Raw genomic sequence first — 17054 nt, forward strand, 5'->3', positions numbered from 1 at the left:
TCAGCTCCGCTTATCCCAAGAATAAGCCGGCTGGTCCAGCTGAAGGTCTTGGTATAGTGTCTAGTTGGCGGTAATGACACTTTCTCCGATGATCATGGGGTGCTCACTTCCAGTTTTCATACCTCGCCTTGCCAAAGAAACACGTAAAATGGCCTCAAAGAAGTCGCTCCATGGATCCACAGTTCATCTCGAAATGACGCACCCCGCAATATGTTAATCAATCTTGCACGAGAAGACCCACCAATGGTAATCGTTAAAGACAAGGTCTTCCGTATTTTGTGTACCCGCGATCCAACTGGAATGCATCTCTCTTTGCAGATGCGACGGCCAAGGCGAGGTGAATAAACAGGTGCTATATGCGATGCAACCAGCGCGGCCCACCGAGCTCCGCGCCGAAGTGGGATGACAACTACACGATCACGTCGGAAGGCGTGACAGGGGAGACACGCACACTCCTAATGGCGATGGTGTTGTCGCAGACGATATTGATGTTGATGAGAGTGGGTGTGAGTGATGCGAAGAAAGGAAGTAGACGACCAGGTGGGACGATGCTGCGGCGCTCAAGGCCCCTGGGGCCGGAGCGGGTCGCGCACTTCCCCGCTGCCCAGGCCGTCATCGACACTAACGGCAAAGGATTCTAGCGAACTGTTGTTACATGCCCAGGTACCTACAAGGAAGCAACTGTGCAAAGATTAGTCATTTTTGATTTATCGTGTTCCTCAACCCCAAGACAAGCGTTCTACCACGTCGGACGGTCGGATGATAGCCCCCGAGCCGTACCTGGGTACCTACCTAGGTAGTCTTGCTGGATGATGCAAAACTCAACGCCACGATAGATCGCGATGTTCGACCAGTCACCTTATTTACATCTCACGAGGAGCGGTCCAGCAAATGATGAAACACGAGCTCTTGCTCAATTGCAAGTCCCTCAGCGCAATACCTAGGCACTTTGCATTGCCTAGTTAGTGTAGAAGGTGAGGTATATACCAGCCTGCTGTTTCCTCGGTCTCGACATCAAGGAGACTAAAGAGAAGAAGCTTGATAGTGGTACACCTATTCCCCTGCGTGTTCAGGATAGATTCTAGTGGTTATGCTAGACGCCTGCTTCTTGTCGATCGCAATGTTGCGACAACCGCAAAACCAGCACGTAGTGACCGAGATAGAGTTTAGACAGATCATGAAGGTTTATTATACGCGATCTAAATAAAAGCTCCGTTGATATTCACATTCCGCTAGACGCTACAGGTGTTTTCGCCGTGCCATGACATGTCAGATCTGCGATCGGGCTGGGTTTGAGTTCGCAACCAGGAGGACGGCTCGGAGGTCTGGGTATAATGGGGATTGAGAGCCGTTGCAAGGAAGCCCTGGGCGGAGTGAATGTACGTGATTCTTTCCGCGGCCATGGGTACATGTTCACGGAATCTTTCGCCATAGGACGCGGTGCAGAAGTCCGATCAGATTCGCATCCCGGGTATGAGATTGTCCCATCCATGACATAGCGTATTGGAGATTCCCATTGATGAGTAAACATCGTACGATTAAAGTCGATGATCTCGTGAATTGTCACCGTTGGGGCGTGATGGGAAGCGTCACAGAACATTAGCGCATAAGCGAACGTACTCGGATGTCCTCGAGATAGTGTCCTCCGATAGTATTCTCCTGGAAACACTAGAAGCTGCCCCTTTGGCACGTCGAACATTGCTGTCCTTCCATTCTGATCTGCTAAGGCACGTCAGTCGTCAGGGTCAATGAAACCCGGTACACTGGTGAGATCCAGTGTCACCGGCCCTTCTTCTGCCGGTTTCCGATCTATGTATATGAGAGATGCGATTTGTCTAACACAAGGTGTTTTGCTACCGTACTCAGCTACGCGAAGACGCCCGGGAGGCAGAGCGCCGATCATTCGGAACACTCTCCGACAGGTATGGAAACGACCAGCGATCCGGTTCGCGGACCGATTGAGATTGTTATAACTACATACGCGATTCACGTTCGCGAAAGGGAGGCAACGGATATAAGAAGCGACCGGCATGCTGGTGCGCAATCGGGCCGTTACCGAGGTGCCAGGCTCGAACGGGCTAGCGAGAGATGCCTGTGGAGATGCCGGAGGGTGATCGACAGCTCCGTCGGCATCGTCGACGTTGCGTGCCACAGGGAGCATCTCCGTCAGACGCGTGGCTCACGTGTCATGCAGATGACGGCGGCAGGTCGGTTCAAAGCGTCCGTCGATGTTGAGGCCTCATGCTTGGCCGTGTTAGGCAGGCGGCATGTTGTAGCCCAGCGCTCAGGTACGTACCTTGGTGCGCTATCCACGAACCCCTTAGGCACTGGGGCTGGGGCTATACTCGAAGGATATCAAATTCAAGCCTTCCGGCGGGTGGCGCTGCATTCTCGCCCGAGTCCATGATCGCGGCTAATAGTGGAGGCCAAGACTGGCATTAGCCATTCAGCGCGCGGCGGAGTTCGACTGTATGAACGAGTGGTGGGTATAGGAAAGAGGCGTTTTGCGCACTGCGCCCTCGGGCTCAGGAGATGGTAACCGAGATGCGTTCCCTGGCAGGCGGCACGTCGCGAGGTACCGTGCGCTGTTCCGTTGGGAGCTTTCAACATCAGACCGGGAAGTGGAGAGGAGAGGAGACGGGTTCATGCATGAGCAGGTTTCGGAAGAAAAATGTCAAATTCTATGTTACAATCGCTCAGTGAAGTACCGAGTTTGGCTCAGCGACGAGATCCTTCTGGCTCTCGCTGTCGCTGATACGCGAGCTCTGCTCGAAATGCTGCTCGAAATGTCGCGAAACGTATATGTTCTTGCCATACATGCCTCCTTCTTCAGAAGTTGTCTGGTATGGTGTCGTGCTACCTGGTCGACCCAATTCGAAATCATCGTCCATGCGCCTTGCTGTGCTCCTGACACCAATTTGCTTCGTGCTGGCTCCAGTTCCCGTGCCATTTCCGTAGATTGCTCTGCTGGCGTTGAGCGATGAAGAGAATCCGGGAATGATTTTGACGACCAGTGGCTTAAGTGCAGGAAGTGATGCGCACACGATAGCAAGGTTCATCTCGATCGCGGACCAGTAGGCTGTTGGTGCACTGTAATAAGTGTTGTCGTCGGGATGTGCAACCAGGACGACGAGGGCGTGGAGCCGAAGGATCGACACGACACACACGAACCAACCGATAGTAAGGATGGCGAGGAGAGCAACCTTCTGACGCATGGCGATTTGCAGGGTCCAGATGACTCGAACGGGAAGGAAGGCGACGAGAAGATCGGTTACGATGTTGATGCTAGCGTTCACATACCAAATCCTATTGTCAAATTAGCATTGCGCATCGTAAGGCTGAGCAAGTTGGTAGCACTCACGTCTTGTTGTCGATACACTTCGAAGTCGGCTGCTCAAGGATCTTCCAGTAAGCGTGGATAGGGACGCATGTGAAGATCGAAGTGATGATCGTAGATACACCCCAAAGAATGCAAATGGCCATAACGATGTGGAGAGGGATGCGCATTTCTCGCACAGTGAAGATTCGGCCGTACTGCAGAAGGATAGACACTTTGGTGAACATGAGGCTGGCGTTGTAGCAAATGATACTCCAGAAGAGGTACTGGGATATATTAGCTTGATACTATGAAGAAAGGATAGTTCCTCACCTTCAAGATGATTTCAACTCCGGTAGGGAACTCGATGAGGGGAGCGTGTTTGCCGTTGCCAGCGTTGGCTTGCATGACCTGAAGTATACCGGTCGCGATGGAGAGAGCCATAGAGACTACGATGGTGTAGTCTTCCCATCCTAATGCTCGTCCCAGGTATCGAAGCCGAGTGAAGAGACGTAGGCCAACGCATATCACCGCGATGCATGTAAAGGCAACGACGATAGACTTGGTGAGTGGACCTCGATCGTCCTTGGCCAAGGCAGCCGACTGTTCGGGTGTTAAAGGATCCATGGCGGTTGCAAAAAGGTACAGACGATGCCACACGTAGCTTGTCGATGTGTCGGACAGGTACGATGAGGCGACCAAGGCAATCCTTTACATATGTATTCGCGGTTCCCTGTGTGTGGAAGAGTACATGTGTCAGGCACTGCGCCCAGAGGTACCTGCACTGCAGGCTGCACGGGCTAGTGCGCCAGTTCACACAGAACCGGGATGCTACGTCGTTTGAGGAGGTATCCGAAACTCAAAACCGATGGATAAACATGACCCTGGAAGCAGCGGTAGGGAAGATCTGGGGAGATGCTGTGCCTAACGAAGGAGCTAGACTTAGCGGACGGCAAGAAGTTGGCTCGGGCCAATGAGACTATGGACTCCTCACTAAACACGCAAATAGTCTAGATTTGAGGGGCGTGTTCTCATGGCGAACCGCTGCAGTCAGCAAGACGACATACGAGGCCACTTGCATGATGCAGTCTATGCGTTTCTCATGGCGGATGCTGATCTTTGCCGTCAACCGAATGAACTTCTCCCAAGCCAGGAACTCGTCCCTCGGTTCACCGGGTGAAGATCATGCAGGTGCTTTGACGAACGAGCTTTCGCGTGGCGCACCCGATGTTACACAAGAAATCGTCTTGGTCGAATACACGACGTCCGTTGCTGAATGACCAGGCTGGCTAAGTCCGTACGGAATGGCTTTCATGATCAGGCGAGAGCCCAGCACGAAGCTGTCGGCGCGAGCATACTGCGATTGTTCATTGTACGGTCGGGTAGCATTGTTGTTCATTGGCCGTATCCTCAGCAAACCTTTCCGCCTCCGGTACTGGCTGGTGAAGTTGTGCGTCCGCGTCAAGATGATATCTTCACATGCTGAGGGGTACACCAGCACGGAATAGAACAGGGTACCACTCGAAGTTGGTAGCGTCATGCACGAAAGCCACCAAATACCGGCTAATTTGTGTGGTGTAATCTGCCCGTAGTCCTAGTGCGACACTAAAGCAGAGAATGGCGAGTCTTGATGCTCGGAAGCATCCCTGCGGATCGGACTTCAAACTCTATCATCGTTAGCTGCCTTACCGCGTACCAACCTGGTGCGCTCTGGTCCGCCGTTCAGGACAGGCCCTGGAAATAACTGATTAGAAATATACATCGTGAAGTGCTTGTAAGGCGGGCCGCCTTTGTCCGTGTTGTGAACCTCGCGTTTAAAGAAACTCCGGTTGTACTGATGAGGCGCGACGCCACGCCACGAGTCTACCGTGTCTGAAGTGTTCTCAACAGGCGCGGAAGGCCTCGCAGCTGTAGTCACACTCTTGTGCGTCGCAAACACCGTGCGAGATCATTTCGCCTAAATCAGACCTGCTGAGTGTACTGCTGAGTCTTGTTACCAATCAGGCGTCACACAACATCGCGATGCATATGCCATTTTGGCATACCAAGCAATGCAGCATGTGTCTTTCGCGTGGGAAAGATTTGCTGAAGGATCATTCGTGAGGTAACGTCCGTTTCAAACTCGAGTACTGCCTCAGGAACCGTGATCTCGTGCAGATATTGTGCTGGCAGCGGCATAACGCGGGGTGCGGCAGGAATCCTACAGCTGAGGTGTGCCCGGACAGGGTCGGTTACAAAGTTTGCGCTACGTCAGCGATGCAGCCAGACGAACGCCCATGCAACATCAGTTGATTTGTGATCTGTCGCGCAGTACGAAAAAAGTTTTGTAGAAGTGCGTCATGATCTTGCCATGTAGAGTGCGTGCAAGCAAGTGGATGCCTGAGAACCTTGGAAGGGAGAAGATACCGGAACCTCGGAAGCATCTCGTGAAACGTGATCTCAGCCGGAACGGGTCGGTAGCGCCAAATTGTCTCCTTGGCGCACTAGTCTAGTTCGAGACCGCAGCAATGATTCTTTGAGAGCTGACCCGAACACCAGCCATAGACTGTGGTGTCTTTACTAGCCACGCAGATCTCCGAACCTCCTCAACGATGCAGGATTAGCGTGCGTATCTGAGTTGTAACGTGTGCTGCGTTGTGGCACGCATGTCGATTGCTGTTCTTATCCTACAGTACCGCGCCTCTGGCACCTTCACGTTTCGATAGCTTGAGTATGTATAGCCAGGGTCTTTCGAGATCCTGCACGAAGATGGGTTCGCCGTTGGATCGACATATGGCATGGCATCTTCGCGATTGACATAAGTAAGCGAAAACGGCGTAAGGCGCCCCGCAGTAGGTGTGAGCTGACCCGGACGAACAGTTCAAGCACAAGCCAACGTCTTCTCAGCAGTCTCGGAGCTCCAGTTCAGCGATCGTCGGCCCCTGATCTGCGGTCACTGGTCACTACCCAGAGAGTCACAGACCTTCGAACCAACATGTCACCTCGCATTAACACACCATTCCACGTCTGCCAGAACTTTATCTTCTTGATGTCATCTGCATGTCGCCGTTTCGGTCTCAATGGCGTTTGAGAATGCTGTGAACGAGCACAACTGTGCTCCACATGAACCGCGCCACTCGAATGACGTTGCTGAGAGGACATGTGAAGAACGAACTGATGCGGTGGGCGCTGCATGACACCCCTTTGGATACTAACAACATAGTCGATGATCCGGGAATGAACAACGATACAATTGTCATGGACGCAAGGCGGTCTACAAACGCCGGGAGAATACCATCAACACTTAGCTCGGTATCCAAACGTCGGTGGCCGGCTACCGGAACTCAAGGCTCTCCTGTGCTGGCTAGCTTCACGCCTTGCACCCGGTCCATCGTTCTTCGGAATCCGGATAAGCAAGCTGCGGGCGCATCCCGCTTGTCGGATGAGTCTCAGCTGGCGTACACTGAGATGGACGATCATTCAATAACGCTGAATGTTCGTACGACTGCGTGCATCTTTGTGATTACTATACACATGTAAAGTTTCTTGCTCACTAAGGTAAAACCGCAGTGTAGAAGGACAGTAGCCGATTGGCGTTGAGCTCATGCTGCCTACACACTCACATTTGCTGGACCCCGACTATGCTGCGACAAAAAAGCTTAATGAGCAACAAATACCCTTTCTGCCTTTCTCTCTGCCACCATGTCCTATTGTGCAATGGCTCTCATTTTCAACGAGAGAGAGTCTAAGAACGAGAGTAACCCTATCCACCACGCTCAAACCCAAGCCAATCAATGCCGCTTAGGCCAATAGACTGGACATCCAACGATGACCACAGGATACTTGCAAGACGATCTATCTGGTCTTTATTCAAAGACGGATCCTTCAGTGCGAAGCCAAGCTTCAAGTAACCTTGTCCAGGGCGCCTACGCTGCTGCTCGAGTACACCCCCATCATTTTCTGGTTGCCCTATCGGTGTCAGAAAGATATGGCCCTTGTTCGATAGCAAAGACCACATGTTAGAGCTTATGCCTGATCGTATTGGGTTGATCTCAATGCACTGATGAAGGTCCTGAGTCGAGTAACCAGAGTTCTCGTCACGCTCCCAGAGCTCTTTTAATCCGTCAATCAACGCGCGCGTGAGCGACCCGGAGCTAGGAGCTGGTCTTTCACAGCTGCTTATCAACTGGAATCGCCTGGAAGTTCCTTGGTCCTTATGATTCGAGTCGCTTTCTTCATTGGACACACGACGTATATCGCTATTACTCGCATACGTTGTGTCCAGTATCGCAAGAACGTCTCCATCGACTTCGTCCGAACACAGAAATTCTTCTGTCTTGTACCAGTTTATCTGACCACTGGTAGAAGTGCCACCGGCCGCTGATGGGTCCGAGGACGGTACAAATTTGAGTCGACCGGCATCCTTGTAGTGAATAGCATGGCCCGTATAGTACACGATCAACAAGTTATGGGGCTGGTCGTGGGTCTCAACGAATGTAGTCACAATTCGATCCATCTGATGTTGTGGTTTGCTTCGGTGGTTGAGTTCAACAACGTCAATCTCGAAATGAAATCGGTCCTGGAAGACATTCCCGAGCTCTTTTACCTGTGATCAATTTAGGACACTTGCGCGAAGATACTGGGTAGTGCTAAAGCTCAACTTAAATCTAAATTCACTCACTTCGTTGCTGGTTTGCAGCTCATCCAATTCATCTGCCCATTTCAACAGCAACACAGCACCCTTTTTATAGCTGCTGGTAGTCCCTATATTCCTGGCGATTGCTTCAGTCCACCAGTTCTGCATTGACGATGGACGTCCCTGAGCTCCGTCGCTTGTAGACTGTTTCCGCTTTGAAATGCCTTCCTCTGGAAGAAACGTCTCAAAAGCTTCCTCGGCGCTTCTTTTGCGTGAACCATCAAGTGCCATCTTTCGTTGAATCTCCGATTCGAGGCGATCAAACGCATTTGATTTGCCCTCTCCATATATGGGTGGCATGTGTACGTCGAAGAGGCCAAGTAGAGAGTAAATCGCATCCTCTTCCCGTTTGGTTTCACGACCAGCTGCCCAGGACATCCGCTCTTCTATACTGAATTCTGAGAGATGCAGTGGGGAAGTCTTCAAAGCTCGCAAAGAGATATCTGTAGCTTGATGGATAACCTGCGACAGTGTTCGCTTATCACCTAGGCGATTACCATCAACAGTGAAGAACTCAACGGAAGATGGTGCGAGTAGTTCCTGTAGAGTCCAGCCTCTGGTGAACCATTTGCTCTTCTGAAACGCAGCCTTCCAAGGCGTTCGAGGCGGCGCTGTCACATCGGAAAGATAGACGTAGCATCGGGTTGAATGTTGATACCACGAGAACATGGAGTTGATCGCTTTCGAGAGTTCCACGCTATCTTTCTTATCAATGCAGCACGTATCCACCTAACAGGTATTAGCCGATGCGCAAAGGAAGAAGAACATCGCCAGGTTACCCAGAAATGTTCCAGTCCATCATTGGCAGCTTGGTTAGCACAGAAGTGTAGTTTGGCATAGCCTTGCTTTTCTTTGCCTCTGCCTTTCACGATGTCTTTGAAGGACACTTCTTCGTTATCGGAACCCCAGGTATGCGACAGTATCGCGTAGGGTGGCAGCTGCCTGTCGTCATAGTCAGCAAGGCTGAACTCGCCGTCGGCGTCACGTCGTAGAAGGTGCATGTTGCAAAAGCAGTGGAAGAAAGCTGATCAAGTCGCCACCTGAGGTGGTCGCAATGGAAATTCGCAGATCGTGCGCTGACAGCAGCGAAGGAGTGCAAGATAACATGGTCATGTCAGCAGTGGCGTGGCTATTCCGTTGAGGGATCGAGGTGCATCCTTCTGAAAGACATGGGTTGGCGTCGCCCGAAGCTGAAGTGGGGCGGGGCAGATTGGCAGGGTCTACACCGGCTCCTGGAAGCATTCAACACCCTGGGTACTAGACTTTGACAACAAGAACGAGCGGTGACCGCACCATGCGCCTTGCGAATTTGAGATTTCTTTCCAATGAGGCAGAGCTGAGCTGTGTTACTACCTAGGTACCACCATGCGGCCATCTGCCGGCATGATGAGTCCACCCTATTTGGGTGGCATATCGAACGCCCATCCCTAGAGGTTACAACCAAAGCCAGGAATCCGAGAGTCAACATTGCGTTAAGATTCTGCCAACATCCGCTTGCCATGCTAATGCAGGCTGCACTGCGCCTACCTAGGTATCCTGTGTGTTGGTCGAACAGGGTGAGCTGTACGCAATCTCGAGTAAGCCGGCTGCGCCCCCAAGACGCACATCTCAGCCTTCCTACAATTGCAGACTATGCGCCTAACAGTCTGGCTTCTACCTCTTTCCTATGCAATGTCTGATCGTTTGACAAACTGACTCAGAACGTCTACTGCTTCGAAAGCATAGAATGGCAGATCCTCTCAGCATCGCAGGATCCGTGGTCGGCATCACCGCAGCCGGCGTACAAGCCTCCGTAAAGCTATACGCACTCGCCGAAAAGGTCGCGACAGCAAGCCAAAGAGTTACGAGTATCGCGGACGACATCAGCAGCACATGCGCAATTCTAAACCAGGTGCGCGAGCTCATCATACCCCAGCCTGATGCGCAAGGCACGCTGAAGTCGGTGTTCAATACTGTCGCCCTGAGTGACATATCGCACGCTCTCCGTCGTTGCCGGTCCTCCTTTACCGAGATCGAGACTCTTTTGCGTCGCGCCTTCGAACAGGTGGGAAAGCGCCCCGCCCTGCATTCAAAGATCGAGCTATCCCGGTTTGAGAAAGCGAAATGGCCATTCTTGCAGCCGCAATTCGACGAACTACGCCATGACCTTCGCGATGCAAAAAGCAACCTTGTTCTGATGATTGCTGTGGCCAGTCTTGCACTTGCACAGCGAAATGGTCAACAGCGACCGATCCATGAGACGGAGAGGGCGGAGTTCACGTCTACAATTGTACATCTGCAACGAGCGAGTACGGCCAAGCCACAACCTCGAATGGAATCTTCTCAAGGAGAAGAACGAGGCCCACGAAAGCGTCCCGCTCCGGGTCTTGGTTCAGATCAGAGCGTGCCTGACAGGTACACGCCTAGGCCCAGGATTATGAACTCGGCGAAAGCTCTCCCGCCTGACGCGCGACTTGATGACATGTCTACACCGCTTTCTATTGACGATGCACACGGGGTCTCAGGGAGTCACACCACAGTCAGTCCTGCAAACGTGTTTCTAGCCTCCGCTGGGGACATGCAGTTGCAAGGACTTCCCAGCAGGCCAAATCCGATCATCGAAGCAGGTACATCTACATCACTCGATCCGTACCAGAACATAGAAGGTGTAGCCTTTCCAGAACAACAGACAGGCCATGCTCTGGGTGCCTTGCCGGATGCGGGTCCTCCAGATCCATCCGCTAGTTATAACCACACGTTATCGATTTACAGTCGTTTTGGGCCTGGTGTAGTTCCCCAATTGCCTTACGAGCTCGAACATGTACAACAGAGTACCAGCTCAGCCAATGACTACGAAATGCGCCATTATGTGGGATGGACGAGTAATTACCTTCATGGGCTTGCGACAGGCTACGGGGACTCTGTCACCAGCAGTATGATGAAGCTGCCTCAGAAGTCACTCCAAGGACTGGTCAAGACATACACTGACGACGGCAACGATCCACATATTGCCATGTCAGAGCTCACCAAAGAGCAGCAAATGATGATAACTGCATCGTACATAGGATATGACAGACCGGAGATAGTCTATATCCGTCTGCAACCCAACATCACTGTTTCCAGCGTATTTGGCATGCTGAACGTTGAAACATTGAAATGGGTCATCGCGGTCAACAACGGCGGGTTTATGAGCACAACTTCTACCGAGCCTACACTGCCGTTATCAAAAGCACCTTTTGCGATGGAAACAATCCATGACTTCATGCCTATCGCTTCTCTAGGATCTACCAAGACAACACTGCCGTTGTCAAAGTCTGCTTCACAGTGGAGCTCTACACCCCCGATCCCGCCCGTATCTAAAGACGAATTCGACGGATACTTCCTACGGCCTTCTAGCGAGAGCATAGATTCATGGAGTACCAAGAGACCTGCTCGTTCAGCAGCAACGGAGATGACGGATGCGGACGACGAATCGGACGACGAGGTTGACGCTGATGTTGAACCAGTTGTACATCAGGTCCTACCTGAGGAGAGGCCTTATCATGCCCAGGGACCCGAGCCATATGTGGGCATGCATTCTTTGGCACCCAGTCACAATTTCGACTTCTCTCAGATAGCAAACCGACAGATGGAAGCTATGCGCAGTCACGACCAGGAAAGCGCAATGGTGCCTGCAGAAGACAACGGAGAAGACATTGTGAATGAGCTTCTCGCTCGGTGGACGACCTCATGATCTAATGCTTTCCCCCTTGTCATCTTGCAGCACGAGGACTACGAGTAATCCGGCAATCGACATCAACCGCGAGCAGGTACAGATTCATCTTGATGAATATATGTAGACATTACCCCATATTCTAGCCTATCCTACACTTTGCCTCACTTCACACATCACACACACTTCTCCCAATCACTCAGATAACGCAAATGCACTGAAACGCCGCGCATCATCGCGCATAGACTGCCATGGTATCTCGAACCCTTTACAGTACATGATGAAGCCCCGCCATATAGCGCCAACAGATGCATGTATGAGAAAGCTTCGAAAACAAACATCGAAGAAAAGAATCCGCACGACCCATCCCTCCACCTAACCCACAACATCAATATCGCCATCCGCATCAACATCCTCCTCCCCCTCAGCATCAACATCGCCATCCGCATCCACATCCACATCCCCATCCCCACCATGCACCCCCCTCAACGCACCCGGCAACTGCCCCCTCACATTCTCAAACTCACGCGCCGCCGCATCCGCCTCAGCCACAAGCCCATTCCTCCTATAAGTATTCATACAAAGACCCGCGACAACAGCAACCCACAGCGGCCTATGCACTTTAACCGCTTGAGACCTCGCCGCACGAATCGCCTGGATACTCTTCTCGCCGACGGTCTCGGCGAAGAAGCGCGCGACAAAGTAACACATCATCATAGCGACGAACTCGAAGTTCTGGGTTCGTTTTGAGACATCCTGGGCCATGCCTACGGCGGCTTGAACGGTTTTCTTCTGTTGCAGGATGGGCGCGTCTTCGCTGTGGTAGGCTTGGACGAGGCGGAAGGCGATGCGTATGTATTGATTGGGGTGGTCGTCGCAGAGGGGTTTGATTTGAGCTAGAAGGAGGGCGGCTTGGAAGTGTTGGGGATGCGAGACATCGCGGAGAATGAGGAGGCGGTTCAATGCTGCCATTATTGCAATGTCTGTTTTGGCGGGCGTTGCGTGGGCCTTCTCTGGTATTGCGAGGACGTCAGAGGACAATGCTGCGAGTGACGAGTTGTGGGATCCGTTGATCTGGTCGGTGATGGCGGAGAAGTAGGCGAGCGTACGAGCGAATGCTTCTTGGTTGTTGTATGGGGTCGTTGAGATCTTCTTCTTGAGGAAACCCAGCGCATCGTCGGCGGTCGCGTAATCGTTCCTAGTACGCGCCATGAGGCCGATGGCGAACATGGAATACCAGTCGAGTACCATGTTCCACTCGATGCGTGCAAACGCGATGGATATAGGTATACCACTGTAGACGCGTCGCTTCGCAGTCTCTCGGAAGCGCTGATGGGCTTCTTTCATGAAGTTCAGACCCTTCTCATGAACATGTTGGTCCAGTGCGCAGATATGGAAACACAACGCTTGAAGATCCTCCATCGGAAGCCATGCAAACACCAATTCGTCCTTTTGCTCCGCGTTCTTTCGGAAGATGCCAGCAGTGTCAAACGTAAGGTGACCTCCAAAACTCCGCTCAATGAGAACAGTGAAGACGCCGCTTTGGGAGCTGCTCTGTTCGTTTTTGTCGCCTAGTATCCATTCCAGAAGCGCAGTAGACTTCTGCGGGTTGGGGCTGCCCTTTTGGATACCGCTAGCGATGTCAATAATGTCGATGAGAGTGCCAAACGATCCTAGCTGCTTGGCTGAGACTTGAAGCTGCAGGCTTCTGGCCGCTGCGATGGCGCGTTGGGCTTGTTCGAGGCGATCGCTTGCACCCGAGCGTAGATGGACCATCGCTTCGAGTACGTGACAAGCCACGTAGATGGCTCGATCACCCCGCCGGTCCGCGTGATCTTGTATAGCATGGAGTTGCTGGAGAGCCAATGCGACCTCGACACGACCCGGTATCTGCAGTGCGAGCGTGACTTTGAGAAACCGCAACGCATACACCCAGGCAATGTGTTGAAAGGTCTCGGCCTCCTTTATAGGCTGGTCGAGTGACTTGAGACCGGCGCGGTGGTTGGTCTTGAACTGATATCGTGCTTGGAGATGGAGGGCAGCAAACTTGAGATCTTGCAGGCGATGGCGTCCACAGAGCGATATCTGCTTGGACAGAATCTCCTCGATCCGACTGGAGATGTCCGCGGCCTCGATATCCGTCTCTTCAATCATCAAGCTGGCATACCTCAACCGCAATTTGGCTTCGTCCCTTGGCGGCATGTTAAAGTCCTTCAGCACAGTATCCATGCACCCCATGGCAGTGGACATCAATTTGTAGTATTGCCTGACGTCGGCCTCCCTTCTCTCCCGTATGAGCAGCGATCCCATGCCTCGCGCGACCGCAATGTATTCGTCCGCAGCCGTAAGCAATAGTTCGGAGAGCTCAGCAGGAAGGGCCTTCTGAGGAGGAGGATGGGCGCGCTTCGTGGGTGTAAGCTGATGCAAAGACGACGCTTTCGGTATGACGACTTGGGGGTGCATGCGTGGTTTGGACGAGGGCGGCTGAGGGAACGGACTGCCATACTGGCTCGACGGCGTCCGAGACTGTGGGGGCACGCGCTGTTGTTGGGGCGTTGATTGAGGGGGTCGCTGTTGCTGAGGGGTAGACTGTGGGGGTCGCGGTTGTTGAGGAGTAGATTGTGAGAGAGGACGTTGTTCTTGAAGCGTGGGTTGTGAGGGCATACGCTGCAGCTGGGGCGTTGACTGTGACTGTAGAGGTCGCTGGTGCTGGGGTGTCGACTGTGGAGGGCGCTGTTGTTGGGGTGTCGACTGCGAAGGTCGCTGCTGTTGAAGGGTGGGTTGAGAGGACATGTACTGCTGCTGAGGCGTCGACTGCGAAGGTACCCGCTGTTGCTGAGGCGTCGTCTGCGGCTGTAGAGGCGCTCGAGACTGGGCTTGACTGTGCGAAGGAGTGACGACGGGTCGCTGCTGTGGCCTGGGCCCGTTCTCTTGAAATGACGGCGACCGCTGCACTGGCTTGGAGCTGGGCGTGTTGGGTGCCTGCTGTGCGCTATACCGCCGCTGTTGGTCACCCGAGCCGTCTGTTTGCGCCATGCCCGTGCTGCCTGTTCGCTGGACCGGCACCTGGACATGTCGGATCCTTGGGGGCTGCATCTGCGGCATGGGGGCATATTGCTGCGTCCTCGGGGGAATGACGACTTGAGGCTGCCGTTGGTACTGGGGTTGCTGCTGTGGTGGCTGCATCTGCGGAGGCATTGGCGCATACTGCTGGCTCATGGGTCGGGGCATGCTGGGCTGTGGCGGCAGTTGATACTGCTGTGGCTGTGACTGAGGATATCCTTGCGGCGCCTGCATCTGCATGGGAGGGTACTGCGGATAGCCATGCTGCTGGTAGACATTTGGCTGCTGCTGTTGCGGTTGTTGCGGAGGCGGCGCATACGGATTGTACTGGCCGTTGGGATAGCCCTGGGGCTGCCAGCCGTATCGCGGATCCATGGCGGAGGATACTCAGGAGAAGGATCGTCACCGGGAGTCGAGGTACAGGCGGTGCATCGTGGGCGAAAGCGGGGTGTCGACGTGAGGACGTGTAATGGGCAGTCGCGAACTTGGGCAATCGCGAACGCGCCAGCGCCGTTGAGCGCCATTGGCCCACAGACGCGCGCTTGCTGCACCAACACATGCAGCCTAGTCGTAGCCAGACCGAGGCCCAATTCTTTCCACCTTACGTACGTATGTGATTTTAGATAAGACTTTCACCATCTCTTTGTCAAGATCAATTCACAGGGAAGGTCGTCCTTGAAGCTGAATTCAACAAATACACCAAACATTCCAGCCATTGATCGACTGAGTGGGGGTATCGTGAAAGAGCTAGGAACAGGACCGAAAACCTACAGTAGTGCTGAGGTGGTTGCCTATCGGATTGGATCTCGAGGTCTTACATAGAGTCGCGGTACCCCTCATACAGAAACACGACACCTTCCAATCTCGCATTGGGTAGCACTCCAACCAAACTCATCATGTCTTGGCTCCTAGGCCACAGCAAAACGACCTACACCTCCCATGCCTCGCCAACACCCCTCCAGACCAAGACTGGCTCAAAAACAAACCTCAAAGAGATCGCCGAGTCCTCAATCCCACCATGCCGCCTAAACCCCTTCCTCTTCAACGGCCATCTCCAGACAATGTACACAGCCGTCAAAGACCCCGGCCCAGAAATCTACTACAAGCGCCAAATCTTCGACTCCGACCACTCCGTCTACCCCGGCACCTTTGCCGTAGACTTCGTCGTACCAAAAGAAGAAGGACTCGCATCCGCTACGCGAATGGCCGAAGAAAAGGACACCACCGAACTCCCCGAACGAACCACAAACTTCACGTCCAAAGAATGGGACGCAATAGGAAGTCCAGACAACACCCCCATGCTAATAGCCCTCCACGGCCTAACCGGCGGCTCCCACGAAGTCTACCTGCGCGAAACCCTCCAACCGCTCCTCACATCGCGCTCGCAACCCTGGGCCGCATGTGTCGTAAACGGGCGTGGCTGCGCCCTCTCCGCAATCTCAACCCCCCAACTCTTCAACTCACGCGCAACCTGGGACCTCCGTCAAACCATCAAGACCCTACATGCCCTCTTCCCCAACCGCCCCCTCTACGCCATAGGCTTCAGCCTCGGCGCCAACATCCTCACAAACTACTGCGGCGAAGAAGGATCCCGCTGCACCCTCAAAGCCGCGGTATCCTGTTCGAACCCCTGGAACCTAGAAGTGTGCAACACAACCCTCCAATCCACATACTTAGGACTCCACATCTACTCCCGCACCATGGGCAAGAACCTCATGAATCTCTTCCACCGGCACCGCGAGCAAATACTGAAGAACCCCGGTATCGACGAGACAGCGCTGTTGGCAAGTAAATACCTCCACGAATTCGACAGACATGTCCAGTGTCCGACGTGGGGGTATCCGACTGAAGGCGCGTATTACAGGGACTCGCAATCCGTAGACGCGGTACTGGCTATTCGAATCCCCTTTTTGGGGATTAATGCGGAGGACGATCCGATTAGCAATAAAGCGGGACTGCCGTATCAGGAGGTGTTGCAGAATCCGAATACTTTGCTGTGTACGACGGATTGGGGTGGTCATCTGGGGTCTTTTCAGTTGGGTGGGGGGAGGTGGTTTGCGAGTGCTGCGGCGGCGTTTTTGGAGAAGATGCACGCTGAAGTGGACCTTGAGGCTACGAAGGGGGTGGATGAAGGGAAGGATGTGAATATGGGAGGGTTGCAGGGGAAGAAGTATCCGATCTTCGATCCGAATCATCGGAGGTTGATACTGCCTGAGGCTTAGAATATTGAGTTGGGATTTGGAGATTGGATTGGATTGTAAATTTGTTTGGGTATCATAGACTTTTAGATATCGTAGATCGCTTGTAGA

General features: G+C 53.2%; 4 protein-coding genes across 4 annotated transcripts; 2 read left to right on the forward strand and 2 right to left on the reverse strand.

Moving 5' to 3' along the window:
* Window positions 1-2696: 2696 nt before the first annotated feature.
* Window positions 2697-3943, reverse strand: J4E78_007201 (uncharacterized protein; the record flags this gene model as incomplete). Its single annotated transcript, XM_049367808.1, has 3 exons — window positions 2697-3306; window positions 3362-3603; window positions 3650-3943. The coding sequence occupies 3 exons, from the start codon at window positions 3941-3943 to the stop codon at window positions 2697-2699; spliced, it is 1146 nt and encodes a 381-aa protein (XP_049220778.1).
* A 5774-nt stretch (window positions 3944-9717) lies between these two features.
* J4E78_007202 (uncharacterized protein) lies at window positions 9718-11703 on the forward strand (the record flags this gene model as incomplete). Its single annotated transcript, XM_049367809.1, has 1 exon — window positions 9718-11703. One exon carries the CDS (start codon window positions 9718-9720, stop codon window positions 11701-11703), a length of 1986 nt encoding a protein of 661 aa, XP_049220779.1.
* Window positions 11704-12057: 354 nt separating this feature from the next.
* Window positions 12058-15120, reverse strand: J4E78_007203 (uncharacterized protein; the record flags this gene model as incomplete). Its single annotated transcript, XM_049367810.1, has 1 exon — window positions 12058-15120. The coding sequence occupies one exon, from the start codon at window positions 15118-15120 to the stop codon at window positions 12058-12060; it is 3063 nt and encodes a 1020-aa protein (XP_049220780.1).
* Window positions 15121-15641: 521 nt separating this feature from the next.
* J4E78_007204 (uncharacterized protein) lies at window positions 15642-16967 on the forward strand (the record flags this gene model as incomplete). The annotated part of the gene is made up of 1 exon (XM_049367811.1): window positions 15642-16967. One exon carries the CDS (start codon window positions 15642-15644, stop codon window positions 16965-16967), a length of 1326 nt encoding a protein of 441 aa, XP_049220781.1.
* Between the last annotated feature and the right edge of the window lie 87 nt (window positions 16968-17054).

Source organism: Alternaria triticimaculans (genome assembly GCF_023758025.1).
Source record: "Alternaria triticimaculans strain BMP 0046 chromosome Unknown scaffold_10, whole genome shotgun sequence".
Classification (NCBI taxonomy): Eukaryota; Fungi; Ascomycota; class Dothideomycetes; order Pleosporales; family Pleosporaceae; genus Alternaria; species Alternaria triticimaculans.